At 51.9% G+C, this 17,715-nt stretch overlaps 1 protein-coding gene across 1 annotated transcript in view; it reads left to right on the top strand.

Moving 5' to 3' along the window:
* The window catches only part of LOC125919918 (uncharacterized), a 2,292-nt gene extending 789 nt beyond the window's left edge, over positions 1-1,503 (top strand). The window contains exons 5-9 of the mRNA XM_049626721.1: positions 20-43; positions 292-327; positions 400-459; positions 544-579; positions 1,397-1,503. Of these exons, the coding sequence (XP_049482678.1) occupies positions 20-43; positions 292-327; positions 400-459; positions 544-579; positions 1,397-1,503 (263 nt within the window). The remainder of the gene's footprint in view (positions 1-19; positions 44-291; positions 328-399; positions 460-543; positions 580-1,396) is intronic.
* Positions 1,504-17,715: the final 16,212 nt, after the last annotated feature.

Genomic DNA, 17,715 nt, shown 5'->3' with positions numbered 1-17,715 from the left:
CCCACAGGTATCCTCACAGGTCTCCTCACAGGTATTCCCACAGGTCTCCTCACAGGTATTCCCACAGGTATCCCCACAGGTATTCCCACAGGTATCCTCATAGGTATTCTCACAGGTCTCCTCACAGGTATTCCCACAGGTATTCTCACAGGTCTCCTCACAGGTATTCCCACAGGTATCCCCACAGGTATTCCCACAGGTATCCCCACAGGTATCCCCACAGGTCTCCTCACAGGTATCCTCACAGGTATGCTCACAGATATTCAGATATTCCCACAGGTGTCCCCACAGGTATTCCCACAGATATTCCCACAGGTATCCTCACAGGTATGCTCACAGATATTCCCATAGGCATTGTCACAGGTCTCCTCACAGGTATTCCCACAGGTATTCTCACAGGTATCCTCACAGGTATTCCCACAGGTATGCTCACAGATATTCAAACAGATATTCCCACAGGTATCCTCACAGGTATTCCCACAGGTATGCTCACAGATATTCCCATAGGCATTGTCACAGGTCTCCTCACAGGTATTCCCACAGGTGTCCCCACAGGTATTCTTACAGGCGTTCCTGTAGGTACTCCCTCAGGTATTCCCACATACTTTCCACAAGTATTCCCACCGATGTTCCCTCAGGGGTTCGTTTAGCTTCTCTTCACGAAGAGGCTGGTTCACTGGATTATTAACGCACTTAGGTCTTCCTTCAGCAGGTAGCAAATGTCTATGCCACAGACCGGTTCTTATGCAGCCTGTGACTTCAAACTGTCTGCTGTCAACGTCACATCCCGAAAGAGATGGACAGTTTTCCCCAGAACTCCCCTGAGGAATTGGCTCTTGCTGAGGCTCACGTGATGTTTTCTTAGGAGAACCCACAGCGAAATTCTTCTCAGACCACCAAGCCCGAACAACTCCTCTTGAGGAAACTGGGTAGTTTTCGTTTCTCTCTTTTTTTTTTTTTTAAAACATTCATTTGGTTTTGAGAGACAGAGCACAGGTGGGGGAGGGGCAGAGAGAGAGGGAGGCACAGAACCGGAAGCGGGCTCCAGGCTCCGAGCCGTCAGCACAGAGCCCGACGCGGGGCTCGAGCCCACACACCGCGAGATCGTGACCCGAGCCGACGTCGGACGCTCAGCCGACTGAGCCCCCCAGGCGCCCGGCAACTAGGTGGTGTTCTCCCCAGTTTCCACTCAGTGTCGTCCTGACCACGTGCAGGTGGTTGTATTTCTGACTTCTCTGCGGCTCCGGGGCCGGAGGTGAAGAAACCCACTTGGCTTCTTGGATGTTAGAGAGCGCCGGGCCTCCTCTCCCCTGCCCTGGCTTCTTGATCCCTTTCGTCCTTGGAAGTCCGTGCCAGGTTGTCTGGCTTCAGAGAAGTCTCTTCCAACCCTTCCCAGGATGGGGCCGGGATGCGAATGGACACCGCTTTGAGGAGCGGCACAACCTGTGTGTCCCCCTCAAACGACTGATAAGCATCGCGAAGGACCGGCGCCTGGTCTCCTGACGGCCTCGCTGGCGTTTTCCAAGCCGACCGCGAACTAGGCCCTTGAGCTGAACAAGAAGAGGTTACGGTTGTGGAGGCAACGCGTTCCTGCTCCGACAAGCGCAGATTCTGGATAAAACGTAGCCACAGGGTTTTTGCTACATCGGTGAACTTCAAACCCAAGGTGTTGAACCCTGAGGGACCTCAGCGGAGGCAAAGAAAAAACTGCCCGTGGCGGCAGCACGAAAACCAGGGGAAGGTGTGAAGTCTTGGCGAAGATCGTGAGGAGACGTGTTGTGAGAGACGGTGGCAGCCCAGCCCGAGAGGTTGGGGCGCCTCCAGTCCCGCTTCCGGCGTGGGGGTGGGGGCGTTCCCAAAGGGAGGGGACGGTCCGAGCAAACGGCCAGGGGGCAGGCGGGAGCCTGGGTAGCAGGGCGCACCGCCAGAGGTTCAGGACGCCTGCAGTCTGTGGGCGCACGTGCGTGCGTGCGTGCCTGCGTCTGCGTCTGCGTGCATGCGCACACACGCGTGCGTTCATGCGTGTCCACGTGCGCGTGCATGTGTGTGCCGTGCACGCGCGCATGTGTTCCTGTGTGCGTGTGTGTGCGCGCGCGCATTTGTGTGTGCGTCCGTGTGTGCATGTGTGCGTGCGTTCATGTGTGTGCCGTGCACGTGTAAGTGAATGCCTGGGTGTGGATGGGGGAGGATCCAAACCTTTCAGCCTGGCAAACACACTCTCCATCGTCTGCCTCAAACCTCCCCCAGTGACTCCTTGTTCTTGGGCGTGCAGCACGCTATTTGGGTGCCTTTCTCTGCCCTCCTGGGCTACGGCGTGCCCCGCCCTTTGTACGCTGTGTCCCTCAGCTCTCCAAACCTCCCGCTGCTAGACTAAAATGCAGACCAGGCTTAAAAAGCCCTCAAGCGGACAAAAACGTCGATGCCACGTTAGCCAGGCCGACTCTCCCTCATTTCACGAACGCGAGCAAAATTAACGTGGGTTATTTCTTGTAAACGTCTCTGATGGTCCTAAAAGAAATGTCAGTCATCCTTCTAAAATGGTGTAAGATCATTACTTTTAAACACACCCCTGCCTTCCGGAAACCCCACTGTCATAACCCATCACTGTAAGGGTTGAACCCCTTCCTCACTTCCGCTTTGGAAGCCATCCCTGTAACGTCATGCTTTTGAGTTTCAGGCCAGTTTTGGGTTTGAAGTGTCCCTGCTCACAGTTTGTTTCTCGCTCAATCAAGTGTTTGTACCAAGGACAGCTCTCTGGGTTTTTCCTTTGACACCGCTCTCCTCTCATGGTTTACTCGTGGGAGCCCTTGAGCTGGAAGGCCGTCGAAGGCGAGGGCTGTGGCTCGCTCTTTTTCTACTACACAGTGGATACAGTGCACACAGCAGGTGCCCAGTGAATGCAAATGAGTGTGTTAGTGCTTCAGTGTGCAGCATGTTTGGCCGTGTGTCACAGAATATAGAAATACGTGTCTTTTAAAAAATATTTTTTTATTTATTTAGCACAAGTATGAGGGGAGGGGCAGAGGGAGAGAGGATCTCAAGCAGGCTCTATGCGCAGTGTGGAGCTCGACGCCAAAGCGGGGCTCGATCCCAGGACCCTGGGATCATGGTCTGAGCCACAATCAAAAGTCAGACACTCGGCTGACTGAGCCACCCAGGAGTACAGAAGTCCCAGGAGTCCCAGAAATACATGTCTGAAAAAAATACAAGTTTATTTTTTTCTGGCGTGTTAATGGAGCTCTGGGGTTGTCAGGCCAGTGCTGTGTTGGCAGACTCACTGTCATCAGGGTCCACTACCTTAGTATGGTCTTCCATTGTCAAGGTTGCCTCACAGTCCAATCCGGCTGCTGGGGTTCCAGACATCAGGTTCAAATTCCAGGCAGAAGGGAAAAAGGACCAGTCTTCAAGCTGGGTCAGCCCTCCTCAGGAGCTTTTCTGGAAGGAACCTCATACAATGACTTTCTCTTTCATCTCATTAACACTACGCCCGCTCCTCCACACCCCCACACCTTAGCTACAAGCAGGACTAGGAAATGCAGTCTTTAAAAACCTGGGAACATTGCCACCATGAGTAAAATCAGGATTCTGTTGGTAAGAAGAAGGGATGCATGAATATGGGGTACACAACCAGTAGCCTGCACTATAGCTCATAGTTGGGAGCTACACCCCTAAAAACCCAGAGAAAGGAAGTGAGATGGACTTTTTGGTGACAGACTTAATTATGAACACATAATACGCTGAAGCAGAGATGCACAGGGTCAAGGTGAGACCCAAAGCCTGTAACCCATCAGGAATATGTCCGCGTGAGAGCGGCTGGTCAGCTTCTGGGACAGGGAAAGCCTGTGCAGGTGCAAACGTAGGTGATACCCCCTCCTTCTGACCGGTGGAATCGGGGAGTGTGGCTGGGGGAGAGTTTTAGTAAGTGGACTTTGGTTAGTCCGGTACCACTGGGAAGACCATGCCATTGAACTATGGGTAGAGCCCGTGGCCTACAAGTCCAAGTTCACATCTTCATCAGGTTGCTATAAAATTGAACAGTTCAAACTCTCAGCTCATGAATGCGAGCACGCTGGGATTCAGACAAATAAACGCTAGCACGGCAGGTGACACATGCATTGAAGGGGGCGGAAAGAGCCGAGATTAGAACAGAGGGAAAGTGCCGGAGAGTCAGGGAAACATTTCACCGAGCATGAGTGAACAGACACTGAGATGCTAGAGTTTTCCTTCATCCCAGGTCTGTTGTTGACGGGCTTGCACGTGGGTGCATCCCTGGGGCTCAGTCTCCTCCTCTGTGGAATGGGGCCATTGGACCCGGTGGCCAGAAGAGTGCAACGATTAAGAGTGTGGACCGTTGAGTGGGTACCGCCTGCCTCTGAGTCCCAGCTTAATTGTTAACTGAGCGAGTGACTTCTTCTGAGCCTTGCCTTCCTTGTCTGTAAAACGGGGATGAGGACAGCAGCCACATATGCATGTTTTGGGATGGCTCAGTGAGGCGGTGCAAATACAGTGCCTGCACACAGTAGGTGCACAATGGTTAGCAATTCCTTCCCCCGCCCGCCCCGGCTGGGCTAGGAAATGCTGTCCTTTCTTGATAATCTGCTTCCAGCTGTCACTGCCGCCAACTCCAGACTCCCTTTGGCAGCCCGTCTCCCTGGTGACAGTTGCTATGATTGTCTCAAAAGTTCAGCAGCTACCACCCATCGTGCGGCAGGCCCCATGCACTGGTGTCTGGAGTCCTTTTAACCCACGATTTATTAGGTTTGTCATCCCTGATGACTCCTCAAATGAGCCCATAAATTAGAAATATTAATAACACCTCCCTGGGGTCTGAAAGCGATAGCTTGTGTTATGGGGTCCATTTATGGACCAATTATGATCAATTGACATTTCCATCGGCATCACCATCCATCAGGGCACAAATGGCTCTAAGACTCGTGCTCTGGGGGTTGAATGGAGACGTCAGCCGAGGGGTGGAGGGTTATGTGGCTACGGTGATGTGGGTCTTCTGTTTCTTCTGCATCCACAGGCTCCATCTATTCTCAGGTGGATCATTTAAATACACTTCACACCCTCTTGTCCCCTTCTGCATTCCAGAGCTTTCTCTGGGTGGGTGATACTGATTCATTCATTCATTCATTCATTCACGTACTCCTTCCTTCTTGCCTACCTTTCCTCCCTCCTTTGTTTTTTTTAAAGTGTTTTATTTATTTTTGAGAGAGAGAGAGAGAGAGAGAGAGAGAGAGAGAGAGAATGAGTGGGGAAGAGGCAGAGGGAGAGGGAGACACAGAATCCGAAGCAGGCTCCAGGCTCTGAGCTGTCAGCACAGCACAGTTCACAGACTCATGAACTGTGAGATTATGACCTGAGCTGAAGTTGGACACTTACCTGAGACCCCCCCCACCAGGTGCCCCTCCTCTCTCCTTTGTTGAACGTTGACTGAGCACCTCTTATCTCTTTGGGCAAGGCTGTACTTGTAATGAGTAGTGATGAGGAAGGTGATAATGAATTAAAAACTCCCCTATCTGTTTCTGAGTATTTCTACACACCAGATTTTCCAGAAGGAAACCAGGGCACACAAGCAGTGTGGACATAACTTGTCCAAGACCAGAGTGGTTCAGTGACTTGTCCAGAGCCACCCAGCAAAGGAGAGGAGGCAGGAAGCTTCGCGCATGTTGCTCTGACACCATGCCTCAGTCTCTTCTCCTGCCAAACGGGTTTCCTGGTAGAACTCCGGTCCCAGGGCGGCCACCAGGATGGAACATGTAGGGGCAGTGCCCAGCTGGTAGAAAGTACTCCAGTCTCAGTAGCTGCCACAACCCTCACTATCCTTAAAACTGATCAGTTACTTGAAGTCCCCCGGAAGCCTCAAGAAGAAAAGGACACCCAGACCGTATCCTGACCCAGGCTGCCAGCAAAGAGACGGCAGGGGTGGGATGTGAACTCAGGCCCACGTTGTTACAGAACACACTTTGCCTCTGGCTCATATCCTAAAAATCAAAGCTGAAAGCGTCTATCAGCAGACATAGAAAGAAGACACTCGTGCGTGGGATCCGGAGACGCACAGAACACAGAAGCAGAGAGTGGAGCGATGGTTACCAGGGCCGGCCGGTGGGGGAAGGGAGATGTTGGTCAAGGGGTAAAGGGCAGGTGCGGAGTGTTTTCTGTGTAGAGGGTAGTGTGAGCCATTACACATTCTGAAAGAGTCCATGGTTCCCCCCTGGAACTTTCTGGAAATGGTGGTAGATAATTCTAGAGGTCTGATGTACAGTATGATGATTACAGTAGTAACACCATCACGAATCCCAGAAATACTTAAGAGAGTAGATGCCATGCCAGGTGGTCCACACACACACACATAAACACACACACACACACACACACACACAGGGTGAGGAGACACGTTCATTCACTTAACTGTAGTGATCATTTCACTGTGCACGCATATATCAAATCATGTCGTACACCCTAAATATATACAATTTTTATTTAAAAAAGAAGACGTGACATTGTTTCTGTGGTTTCAAGTGGAAAGTTAGACTCTCTCTCTCTCTCTCTCTCCCACCCTGGGGCAATCAGGGAGGACTTCCTGGAGGAGGTGGCACTTGAGCAGTGTCTGAGGGGATAGGGAGAAGGAGGTGTGGTAGAGCTGGGGAAGGTAACCCAGAGGGTGGGGTGTGGCTGGCGAAAAGATGCGGGTGAGTTTGCCCAGAGCTGGGTATTGGGTGGAGGGAGGTGGAACGCTATTGCCAAGGGCCCTGGGCTCTGGGCCTGGCTGCAGGGTTGCCTTCCCCAGCTCCTTCCCAAAGCCCTGACTTTGGACCCTCTGCTACACCCGCCTGTGCAGTGGCCTCATCTCACTAGCACCGGGGGGGGATAAAACGACTCTCTCTCCCCAGTTGTTGAGAGGGCCGGCTGAGATGAGGCGTGTGACTGTCGTAGGTGCGTCGTGGAGGGTGCCCCAGTAGCTTGCATTTGCAGACTTCATGGAGGTTGGAAGGAAGCCCTGACTTTGGAGTGGTTTCTGATCGTCTGATTAAGGGAAAACGGGAGAGAGGAAGGGAGTGCAGGTGGGGGCTCAGCAGGCACGGTGCGGGGCGAGTTTGAGAGTGCCACCAAGCCTCTGTCTCTCTGTCACTTCTACAGCCAGCTGGTCTGCAGGGCGACCGGCAGGGGACAGGCCTGAGTGTTTTCTGTGTACGGGGTGGTGTGATCCATTGCTCATTGTGAAAGGATCCATGGTGCCCCCTCTGGAACTTTCTGGAAAAAGCTGTAGTCATACAGAAAGAGGGATTTTGAGCAGAAAAGGCCTGGAGAGACCATCTAGTCCAGGTGAGAAACTGAGCCCTATGAGGGAAGCAAGGTTCCCAAGGTCCCCAGGGTCAGTTGGCAGAAAATCCATGACCACCAGCATCCGAGTCCCTTGACTCCTGATGTCATAGCATAGAAAATGCTACAGCTGGACCCCTCGGGGTCCTCTCTTTAATATGACAGCCGTCAGAGAGGAGAAATGACCTGCCTGCGGTGGGGAGGGGCTGCACCACACAGCGGCTCAGGACACAGACTATAAGTCAGGCCACATCCATACATGTCCGAATTCTGCCATTTACCAGCTGGGTGAGCTTTGTCTAGTGACGTCTCTAGGCTTTGGGTGGCGGGGTGGGGAGGGTCCCTCCTCTCTTAAACAGGACTGATCATGCCTATGTCACAGGATTGTTGCAAGCGTTAACGAAACCGTTCGAGCATAGCACAGCCCCCCCCCCCGAAAGCCCCCACTCAATGTGTGCGGTTATCAGTGTTTCCAGGCTGCACATGGTGGGTGGCCATATCATGGTAGACACTGACCCCCATCACTCACTGCACCCTTGACCCAGCTGGGTGGTGGCACTTCAGTTTGGGGAACTCACCTAGGCTCCAGGCCTGAGCCCAAACTGGCCCAAACCAAGAACCCAGGAATTATCCCACTCCTTCCTGTCACAGCCCTCATATAATCCACCAGCAAAACCTACTGGTTAGACCTTTCAGCTATGTCTGGAAACCGGCTACTTCCTACTACCACCTCGGCTGCCCTCTAGGGGGAGCCAGCTGTGGCTTCACCTCGGACAGCTGCATTAAGTTCCCTGCTTTTCTTTTTCCCTCTCCAGTCCATACAGATGTCGTAGCAGGTGTCCCTGCTCAAGCACCTGGCCCCCCCATGGATTCAGAGGAGAACCAATAGCCTAAGAACCTCTGTGAAATCCGACCCCGTGGCCTCTTTTCTGCAGCTACACAGACCTCCAGGCAGTTCCTTTGAACACACAAGACATACTGGCGTCTCTGAATTGCTGTTCCCTCTGTCTGCAATGCTTCTCCCCATACAGTCTCATGGCTCACTTTTTTATTCCTTCTGGTCTTCTTAAACACCATTTTTTCAACCAGGCCTTCCCTGCTTACCTCTGCTCAGGCACACCCCGCCCCCCCCCCCCCCGTTTTCTTTTTCTAGAACACTTAGCTCCTTCTTACGTGTTACATCATTTACTTATTTAGCATGTCTGTGGTTCCCAGCTTCCCCCTTCTCTCTCTCACCAGTTAGATTGCAAGTCCATGAAGGCTGGGATTTTTTTTTTGCCTATTTGTCTATTTTTATATAAAAAAAAGATGAAATTGTCTCTGTGGTTTTAAGTGGAAAGTTAGATTCTCTCCCCCCCCCCCCCACCCTGGGGCAATCAGGGAGGACTTCCTGGAAGAGGTGGCACTAGAGCAGTGTCTGAGCAGATGGGGAGAAGGAGGTGTGGTGGAGATGGGGAAGATAGGCCAGAGGGTGGGCTGTGGCTGGAGAAAAGATGCTGGGAACTTTTGTCTATTTGTTCATGACTGTATCCTAAGCATCTAGACCAGTATTTGGCACAATATTTATTGATCGAAAGAGAGAAGGAAGGTCTCTGCTTCCAGTTTTCCCCTGGCCTGGACCCCTCTCTCCAGCCACACGGGTATTTGTGCCACACAGGTTTTCAGCCACCCGTCTGGACTTCTGCTCCATGTCTGATCAACGTCAACCCCATGTGTCATCCTCTTGGATGAGAGACCAGCCTGTCACTGAAACATGAAGCCAAATGTAATGGAAGCAAGTAAATTGTATCTTGTGTTTAACATTGTTTTATTGTAATTAAAATAGCGCACTAATTTTTAGAATGAGCAAAGAATGCACCCCATTTCCTCTTTGTGGCGGAATTTTTCTGACAAGATGATATAACGGTCCCTTAGGACAACCTTCGCTTCTTATTAGATTCCGCTGGGGCAGCTATAAAGAGGGTCATTTTTGTAAAAATGCTTGAGGGCTTCGTAAGCTTTCCTAAGGGCCTCTCTCAGTACTTTGATATTTAAATTATTCTCTTTTGAGGTACTTATTCATTATCCCCATTGATTTCCTTTTTGTTAATTATTAACAGGTCGAACCCTTCCACACAGTACTAATAACTAGCATTTTTCGAGCGCTTACCATGTGCTGGGCTCTTCGTTTGTATTAATGGATTTATTTTTGCCACAACTCTGCGTGATGGGACACGTGATTCTCTGTGTGTTATGGGGAAACTGAGGCATGGAGAAGTAAAGTAACTGCTCAAGCGTTGTGAGACGAGTCAATGGAGCAGTGGGGACTCAAGCTGTAGAACCTGTTTCTTTAACTGCTCATAAATAAACGTTAAAGAATATAAGTGGCCAGTTCATTGATGATTTTTGCATTTAGCCATGGAAGGAGCCACCTGTGGAAATGCTCTAGGGATAACTGAATTCACAGCTTGTGTTTAACAGTGAAGAGCCCAGGTCTCCCCCAGGCCATTTCCTGGATTCATTCTTTAACAATGAAAAGCCAGTTGTGACCTTCTGAGGGGGCGGGGCCAGGGCTGGAGGCGGGAGATGTAGCTATGGTGGGTCGTGGATCTGACATTTGTTGGACACCAACTCTATGCTCAACCTCTTGGGAGATTTCATTAGTCTTTTTTTTTTTTAATGTTTATTTTTGAGAGACAAAGAGAGACAGAGCATGAGCTGGGGAGGAGCAGAGAGAGAGAGGGAGACTCAGAATCTGAAGCAGGTTCCAGGCTCTGAGCTGTCAACACAGAACCCACGAGCCGCGAGATCATGACCTGAGTTGAAGTCAGACGCTTAACTGACTGAGCCACCCAGGCGCCCCAAGATTTCATCAGTCTTGACCACAAGCCAGGGAGATAGGTATGACAGGCCCACTTTACAGAGGAAGAAAGTGAGGCATGAAGAGGTGAAGTCACCTGGATTAGGTACTCAGAACTAGATTTAAATTGGGGGGTTTGTGAGTCTCCCAAACCCAGATTTTCCCATTGCACTGCCGCCTTGCTAGAACAGAAACATTAGCGGAGGGAGACCTTGGGGACCACTGGCAGATTGGGGCTGGGAGACGGCCAGGGTGGTGGTGTTGCAGGCAGTGAAACAGCCCTGGATAAACACAGTGGGGCCAGCTTTCCAGCACCTGTTCCCATCGGCTGCTGCCCGGCTTCTCCCATGCCTTGTATTTGGAAACAGACTTATTTTCTAGGAATAAAAAGGGAGGCTGGCCCCTCCAATGATCTGACGATGATCTGATTGCTGCCATTTACTGAAGCCTGAAAATATGTCACTCCCCAATTTAGGGGCTGCAACAAAGTATCTCGTCTGCCAACCCCAGAAATGTCAGGTTGTCCAGCTGGAGAAGTGCCAGAGAGAGAGGCAGAGGGACACAGGGAGGTTTCCACAGAACCCTGCGGAGCATAAAGGGAGTGTGTCTCTTGATTCATGTACCAATTACACACAGTGTATTACATTACAGAGCTAATGGGAAATAAACCAGAGGAGCATCTGTCCGTGCCCAAGCCCACGCAGGCCTCTGGATTGCTCAGCCCTGGCTGGCCACCTCCTGGCCTGGCCCCCGGAGGCTCATGAAGTGGAGGATAATTTTGGCACATCCACGAATCACTGGAGATGGGGCCGCCCATGTGTCATAGTCACTCTGCATAGGCTGGGAGACCTCTTCCCCCTCCCTTAGTTTCTCTAGATGGTTATGGAGGTCAACAGCATCCCCAGGTCCTCTGAGCAGGGTCTCCAGCTAAAGAAGTGAAAGATGGGTCTCCTGCGCCCTCTCTCCTCTGTGGTGAGCGGCTCCCGCCCAGGCAGGGCCTGTGGCCCATCAGGAAGAGGCGCTCTTCGGGGCAGATGCAGGAGGGGGCAGACCCTGGTAAGCCACAGAGCTGGGTTTACCCGGCCCTCTCAGCTGGACACAACCTGTCCAGTCACGGGACGTCGCGGGGCCCAGCGCAGACAGAGGGAGTTCACCCTTCAGGAAGGCAAGTGGTTGGACTTCAGAGGCTGGTATTGGATTTGGGACTTCCCTCCTCCTCCCCCTTCCTCTTTCCTCGACCCCCCTGGATGACTTTCTCCTGTTTCCTTCTCAGCCCCTCCCATCTGTCTGTCCACCCTATTCTGACATGACCCCACTGGGACTTCTGGAAATGGTCTTGGGATTCCGACAGACTCTGGAGGGAAAGCAGAAATGATTATTGACCTCAGGAGAAAGTGCTCTGTCTCATCAGGAACCCAGGGAGCGGGGATTTTAAGGACAACAGGATCCCTGGAAATTGCTTTATACAAGAGAGGGATGTGGTCAGAATGCTTTACTATAGCAGGTCCCCTTGTTCATTTGGAATTTCTTGTTCAGCATATAATTCTCGGGGTATGTCTCAAAATGTAAATGGCTCAAGTTTTGTATTTTTCAGCATTCTGGAATACTGTCACCCTGAAAATGAGCCTTCCAAGCCCCCGCAGGGAGCCAGAAAGACATTCTTTCACACAGTCTGGAGTCACCGGGCCAGGTAATGCACTTCACCTCCCCGGGACTCAGTTTTATCATCTGTGAAATGAGGGTCTTCGCAGACTGTGGGAGCGCTGAACCCAGAAGAGAGTCAAAGACTCTTTCAAAAGTGTGATCGCTGCTCAAAAGTGAGGCATTTATCTCAAAACATGTGAACGATGTGAGCTTGTATAGCTGAGGGACTCAGGAATCCAAAGTGGCTGGGAGGAACCCATCCCTGGCTCCGCCTTCGGGTCATTGTGTGACCTTGTCCCCAGGGCATGTAACATCTTGGCGTTCCTTGACTTGCAGACACATCACTGTAATCTCTGCCTCCTTGGCATATGGCTTTTTCCTCTCCTCCTTTGTCTCTGTCTCTTCTCTTAGAAGGTCACCAGTCATCGAGGATTAGGACCTGCCTTAATGACCTCATCTTGACGATATCTTCGAAGACCCTATTTCCAAGTAAGGCCATAGTCACCAGTCTTGGGGGTTAGGACTTCAATATCTTTTTGGGAGAGGACACAATTCAACCCATACCAGTAAGTGAAACACTCAGCTTGGTACTGGTGTCTTGTGAGGATTCAATACATATCAGCCATTGTCATGGCTCCTGAGACTCCAAGGAGGCTAAGTACCGAAAGTCCCCTCGCAAACAACAAAACACCAGGCAGAGCTATATGGTTGGCTATTGGTATTTTGTTTCTTTACCTTAACGGGAAGTGCCTTCAGACAGAGGCAGAAGCTGTGGGAATTCTGGGAATTCTCAGGGAAGAGGAGAATGGGGCTCACGAATAACCCTGCGTGCAGGTGTTTGCTGCGGAAGGCGGGGTGGGGAGAAAAATCCTAGCAGGCTGCACTCATCCCCCCACGACTGCCGGTCGGCTGTGGAATGAACGGCAGACACACCCGGAGCAGGGCTCAGGTGGGCAGCTCAGGCAGAATCAACAGAAGACAAAACTGGGAAGGAAATAGCCACTTCTCGGACTAGAGTCCTCACAGCCGGGAGCTCTTGATTATCCTGGACGCTCACAGAGTCCTGCGGTCTCCACTACCCAAATCCATCCCAAGCCACACTCCCTCCACCTCCACACTTCTGCTCATGCCTCCATTGCTTCTTACCTGGACACCCAAGCCTCCCTGCTTCTCCCTGCATCACCCCATGGTCATTTGTTCAACTCAGCAGCCAGAAGACTCCTTTTAAAAGCAAGAGTCAGATCATGCCTAAAACCTGTCTGCAACCTCTAAAGCCCTCTCATTGCACTTGGATTACCTTGGCCGATGCGTTCCTTCTCGACTGGCTTCCCCACCATCCTGTCCCCTTGTCTCCTGAGCACAACTTCCTGTTTCTTTCAGTTCTCCAATACACCAAACACAACCCTGGCCCTGCCTCAGGACCCTTGCACTTGCTGTCTGCTCCCTCTGCGTGGAAAGTCTTGGCCTGGCTTCCTCCCTCTCATCACTCATTCCTGTCTCTGCTCAAATGTGTCTCCTGAACACCCCATTTAAAGGAATTCCCTGCCCCAGACCCTGTCTGCATGCTTTCGTTTTCTTCTGAATACTTACCTTGATCTGAAATTATCTTGTATTTTATGTATTTCCTTGTGTGTTTGTGCTGCCAGAACATAACAGGCACAAGGACATGAGGAATTATGACTCTCTTGTTTACTTCTGTATCTTTAGTCAAGAACAGGGTATGAGATATGATAGGAGCTCAGTCAAATTGGCTGCATGAATGAGGGGCACCTGGGAGGCTCAGTTAGTCAAGTTGTCGACTCTTTTTTTTATTTAATTTTTTTAATGTTTATTTATTTTTGAGACAGAGAGAGACAGACCATGAACAGGGGAGGGGCAGAGAGAGAGGGAGACACAGAATTGGAAGCAGGCTCCAGGCTCTGAGCCACCAGCCCAGAGCCCGATGCGGGGCTCGAACTCATGGACCGCAAGATCGTGACCTGAGCTGAAGTCGGACGCTCAACCGACTGAGCCACCCAGGCGCCCCAAGTTGTCGACTCTTGATTTCGGCTCAGGTCATGGTCTCGTGGTTTGTGAGATCGAGCTCAGCGTCACTCTCTGAGCTGACAGTGTGGGGCCTGCTTGGAGTTCTTTCTCTCTCTCTGCACCCCCCCCTCCCCAGTCACTTGTGCTCTTTCTCAAGTAGATAAATAAACTTGAAAGAAAAAAAGAAAAACAATTTGCTGCATGAATTAAAAATGGGTGTGGGACCAGTAAGACCTGAATGTGGGCAGGAGAAGGCACCAGAACATTCAGCACGAGCCCTTCTCACCACTCTCTTGGGCTCCAATTTTGATAAACGTACCTCTGCCATGTTTCTGAAACCCAGTCCCTACTTCCTCAGCTTGTTTGTTCACTCCCCTCATTCATTCAACAATTACTGAGCACCTACAATGTGTCCCATGCTACCGTAAGTGCTGAAGAGGCAGATTACAAAAGCTTGAAAGGGAGAGGCCTAGAGAAGACAGGTACCGAGATCTGGAGTGGGAGGAAAGCAGGGAGGGCTTCCTGGAGGAGATGATGCCTTAGCTCACCACTTCAAGGATGAGCACAAGTTGGACAGGCAGGAAAGGAGGGGAATGGAGTGTAAGAGGGTGTGGCTGCCAGGCCAAGCCTGGGGGAACAGAGGAGGCTGAAAAATATTCACAGCTGCCACTTATTCAACATCAGGCATGCTAAGCACCTGGCAAGAATGATCACGTGTCTATGGGGCAACCCTTGAGTCAGGTGCTTTACCAACCCCGTGTGGCAGAGAAGGGAACTGACACAAAGTGAGGACACCGCTAGTACGGGGTGATCAGGCTCCAGTACGGGCAGTGCGGCTCTCGGGCGGGTGTGCCTACCTCTTCCGTCACGTGGCCTGGAAGGAAATGGCCTTATGGTATATCCCGAGTCCTGGCTCTATGTCCACTTCTCTCCTACGGGGCCTGCCCTACTTTATGGGGCCCCCATTCATTCAGGGATTACGAAAGTCTCCCTGGGGGTTACAGCCTGGCGGCCAGACCTCTGTGATGCTCGGCCCTCTAAGTCTTGCCTTTCTTCACATTCTGGGTTGTTCTGCCCCGGACCCTGTGCTCAGCAGACCCTCCTTGAAATTCAACTGGGACATTTTTGGATGCAAGTGATGGTCCCCCCAACTGGCTCTCTGCTTAAGGACATAGCCATTGGAGTGATTAAGGAGGGGGTCAGGGTACAGCAGCCCCCCAAAGAAGCCAGGACCCCTGATTATCACAATGGAGCCTAGTGGGAGGCAGGGCCACACAGGAGCCTCTCCCACTTGGAAGCTGTGGACGCTCAGGCGTGTCACTTACTCCGCGCCTCAGTTTCCTCTTGTGCAATATGGAGCTAATTTACACAGCCCAGCTTGTAGGGTGGTTTTGAGGGTCCAGGGAGCCTGGTGTGTGTAAGCCCGGTGGCAGGGGCTGCTTCACAGGGGCCTAACAACTCCACCCCCCACCCCCACCCCTGCACAATCTCATCCCTACTGCTTTCCGCACCCCTGATCTGCCTCAATCTCACACATCTCCGAACTGCCCAAACCAGGGTCACAACCAAGGGAGCCAGAGGCAGCTGTTAGCCTGGTTCAGGCAAGAGAGGCTGAAGAGAATTCAAAAATAAGAAAAAACCCAATAAAAGTCATCCTGCTTCTTATTATCACCATGCACCTATAAAGACTAAACAATGTCAGTGATCAAACATTCCTCCCTTCCAGGGCAGACAGTCCTACCTCCCCACGCCCCAAAGACCCCGCAGCCCACACCCCTTGGCTGTGCCCACTAGGACTCAGCACTGTTGTCAGCAAGATTCCCTGGGACCTCAGCCTCCCTCCTGTGCATTCCCAGAGTCCCCCTGCTCTGGGGGACACCTGGACCTCCCCTGAGTGCCCAGGGTCCCTGGCAGCTTTTCAAGTAGGCTTTCCCCCTCTCCCACACTCTGTGCACCTCGGGGACTCTGTGCCCATCCTTCTTGTCCAGGGTGAGTCACAGATTATGAGTTTAAAGCCTCCTGCCACCGCTTCTTCCTTGAAGCCATCCTGAGTCCCTGAGTTTGTGTCTCAGGGACTGAAGCTTTTATTTTAGCCCCTGGCTACCTGCTATGTCTCCAACACGGACTTCCTGGGGGCCTCACCTGGGGGGACTTAGTCTGCAGAGAGGATCCCTCCAATTACCCAGCCTCTTGGTTCCTTAGATTTCTCCCTTCCAGTGAACTTGTTCTCACCCCTACCTCAGCCAGTCACCCCCATAGTTACACCCAGACCCTGTTTTCCCCAATACTGGCAACTGCCCCTCCCCCAATTCCATGCTTTAACCAACACCTCCTGTTTCCCCTGTCACTCCCTGTGGTTCCCTGTCTTCATGATTCTTAACCTCACCCTGACCTCCATTTTGCCGTCACTGGCACCCTTTGACTGCCTCTCACCCCTTGTCCCTAACTCCCTCCTTAGATCCCATGACCCAAAGTAAGATCTCTCTCCAGCATCCGCCCCATTCTGCCTTCCCTCCTGTTGCTGAGTGGTGACTGCTCGAGAAAACCCTGGTCTTGGGGAAATCCAACTTTCTTTCTACTCCACACCTGGACTCAGGTATTCCTTTCCGTCAACGGCCACTAACTCAAGCAAGCCCCCAAGGGTGTGTCCAAACCAACCGTGCCTCCCCAGCCAGTGGTTTCTATGCTTCAGGTCGAGATTCATTTGTGGGTCAAGAAACCAGCTTAGCGGGTCCACCCAGCATGAAGGAAAGGGGATAAAATAGAATAGAAGGGGCCCGTGCCCACTGAACGTAGCACTGTTAGATGATGTCTTGTGGGATGTGTATATTCTGGGTCTTGCTTCAAAACATATTTTTTACTGCAGACAGGGGTTCAAAGAAATTTGGGGTACAGAACGGGGCTCCCTCCCGCACATTCTCCTGGTTGGCAGTTTCGTACCGTTCGCCCCCCACCTCAGGGGTGCCCTTGCACCATTTCACGGGGACAGTGGTTGTGATAAGGACTGTTTCCACACGGCCCCGCCCACTCACTGGCCGGCCAACTCTCCCAGAAGGTCAAGGCCTCGCACCCCGCTAGCTGCTCAAGGACCCTCCCCCTTCTTCTCCGGCCTCCTTAACTTCTTCTCTACAGACTCTACAGAGTCATCCCATCAGCCTATAAGCAGGTGCTAGTCATAATAAAAACATACCTGCCTTCATTCCACAGCGGCTTCTGGAGACGGCTTCACATTTCTGCTTGTCTTTATAGCAAAGCTCTGCCAAAGTTGTCTCTACCTGCCAACCCTGATTCCTCTCTCTCTTTCTGCTTGCACCCACCCAGTCAGGCCTTGGTCGTGACCCCACCCCTGGAGCTGCTTGTATCAAAGCCACCCGCTACCTCCACCTTGCCACCCCCCACCGGTTGGTCCTCTGTCCTCACTTACTTGACCCCCTTCTGTTCTCCTTGGAATGCGTTTTATCTCCTGGCTTCCGGGACATTCCTGTGGTGTCCGGGCTCCCCCGCAGGGCTGGCTTCATGTGCCTGTGACAGCCACTAACGCTCCCAGGGCTCTGTGCCTCATTCACCTTCTCCTGCCATCTTGCTGCTTTTAATCATTTCGAGCAAGGGTTCCTGCATTTTCATTTTGCGCCAGGACCTGTGAGTGACGATGGCCATCCTATTCACCAGTGGCTCGTTCCGTCCTGTTGCTGGTCAATTCTCATCTTTCTGAGCTCTTCATGCAGGGCTCGGCCCTTGGAGGAGCCCCCTCTCCCCTGATACACACTCTCCGCGTGACCCCATGCAGGCTCTTGGTCGCTGTCTCTAGTCTGGGCCTTTCCTTTGGAACCCAGAGCTGTCCGCTTGCCTGCCTCCTTGGGGTCTCTGCATGGCCATCTAAT

Source organism: Panthera uncia, chromosome B4, assembly GCF_023721935.1.
Source record: "Panthera uncia isolate 11264 chromosome B4, Puncia_PCG_1.0, whole genome shotgun sequence".
In the NCBI taxonomy this organism is placed as follows: domain Eukaryota; kingdom Metazoa; phylum Chordata; class Mammalia; order Carnivora; family Felidae; genus Panthera; species Panthera uncia.
This window is presented reverse-complemented; position numbering and strand designations above follow the sequence as displayed.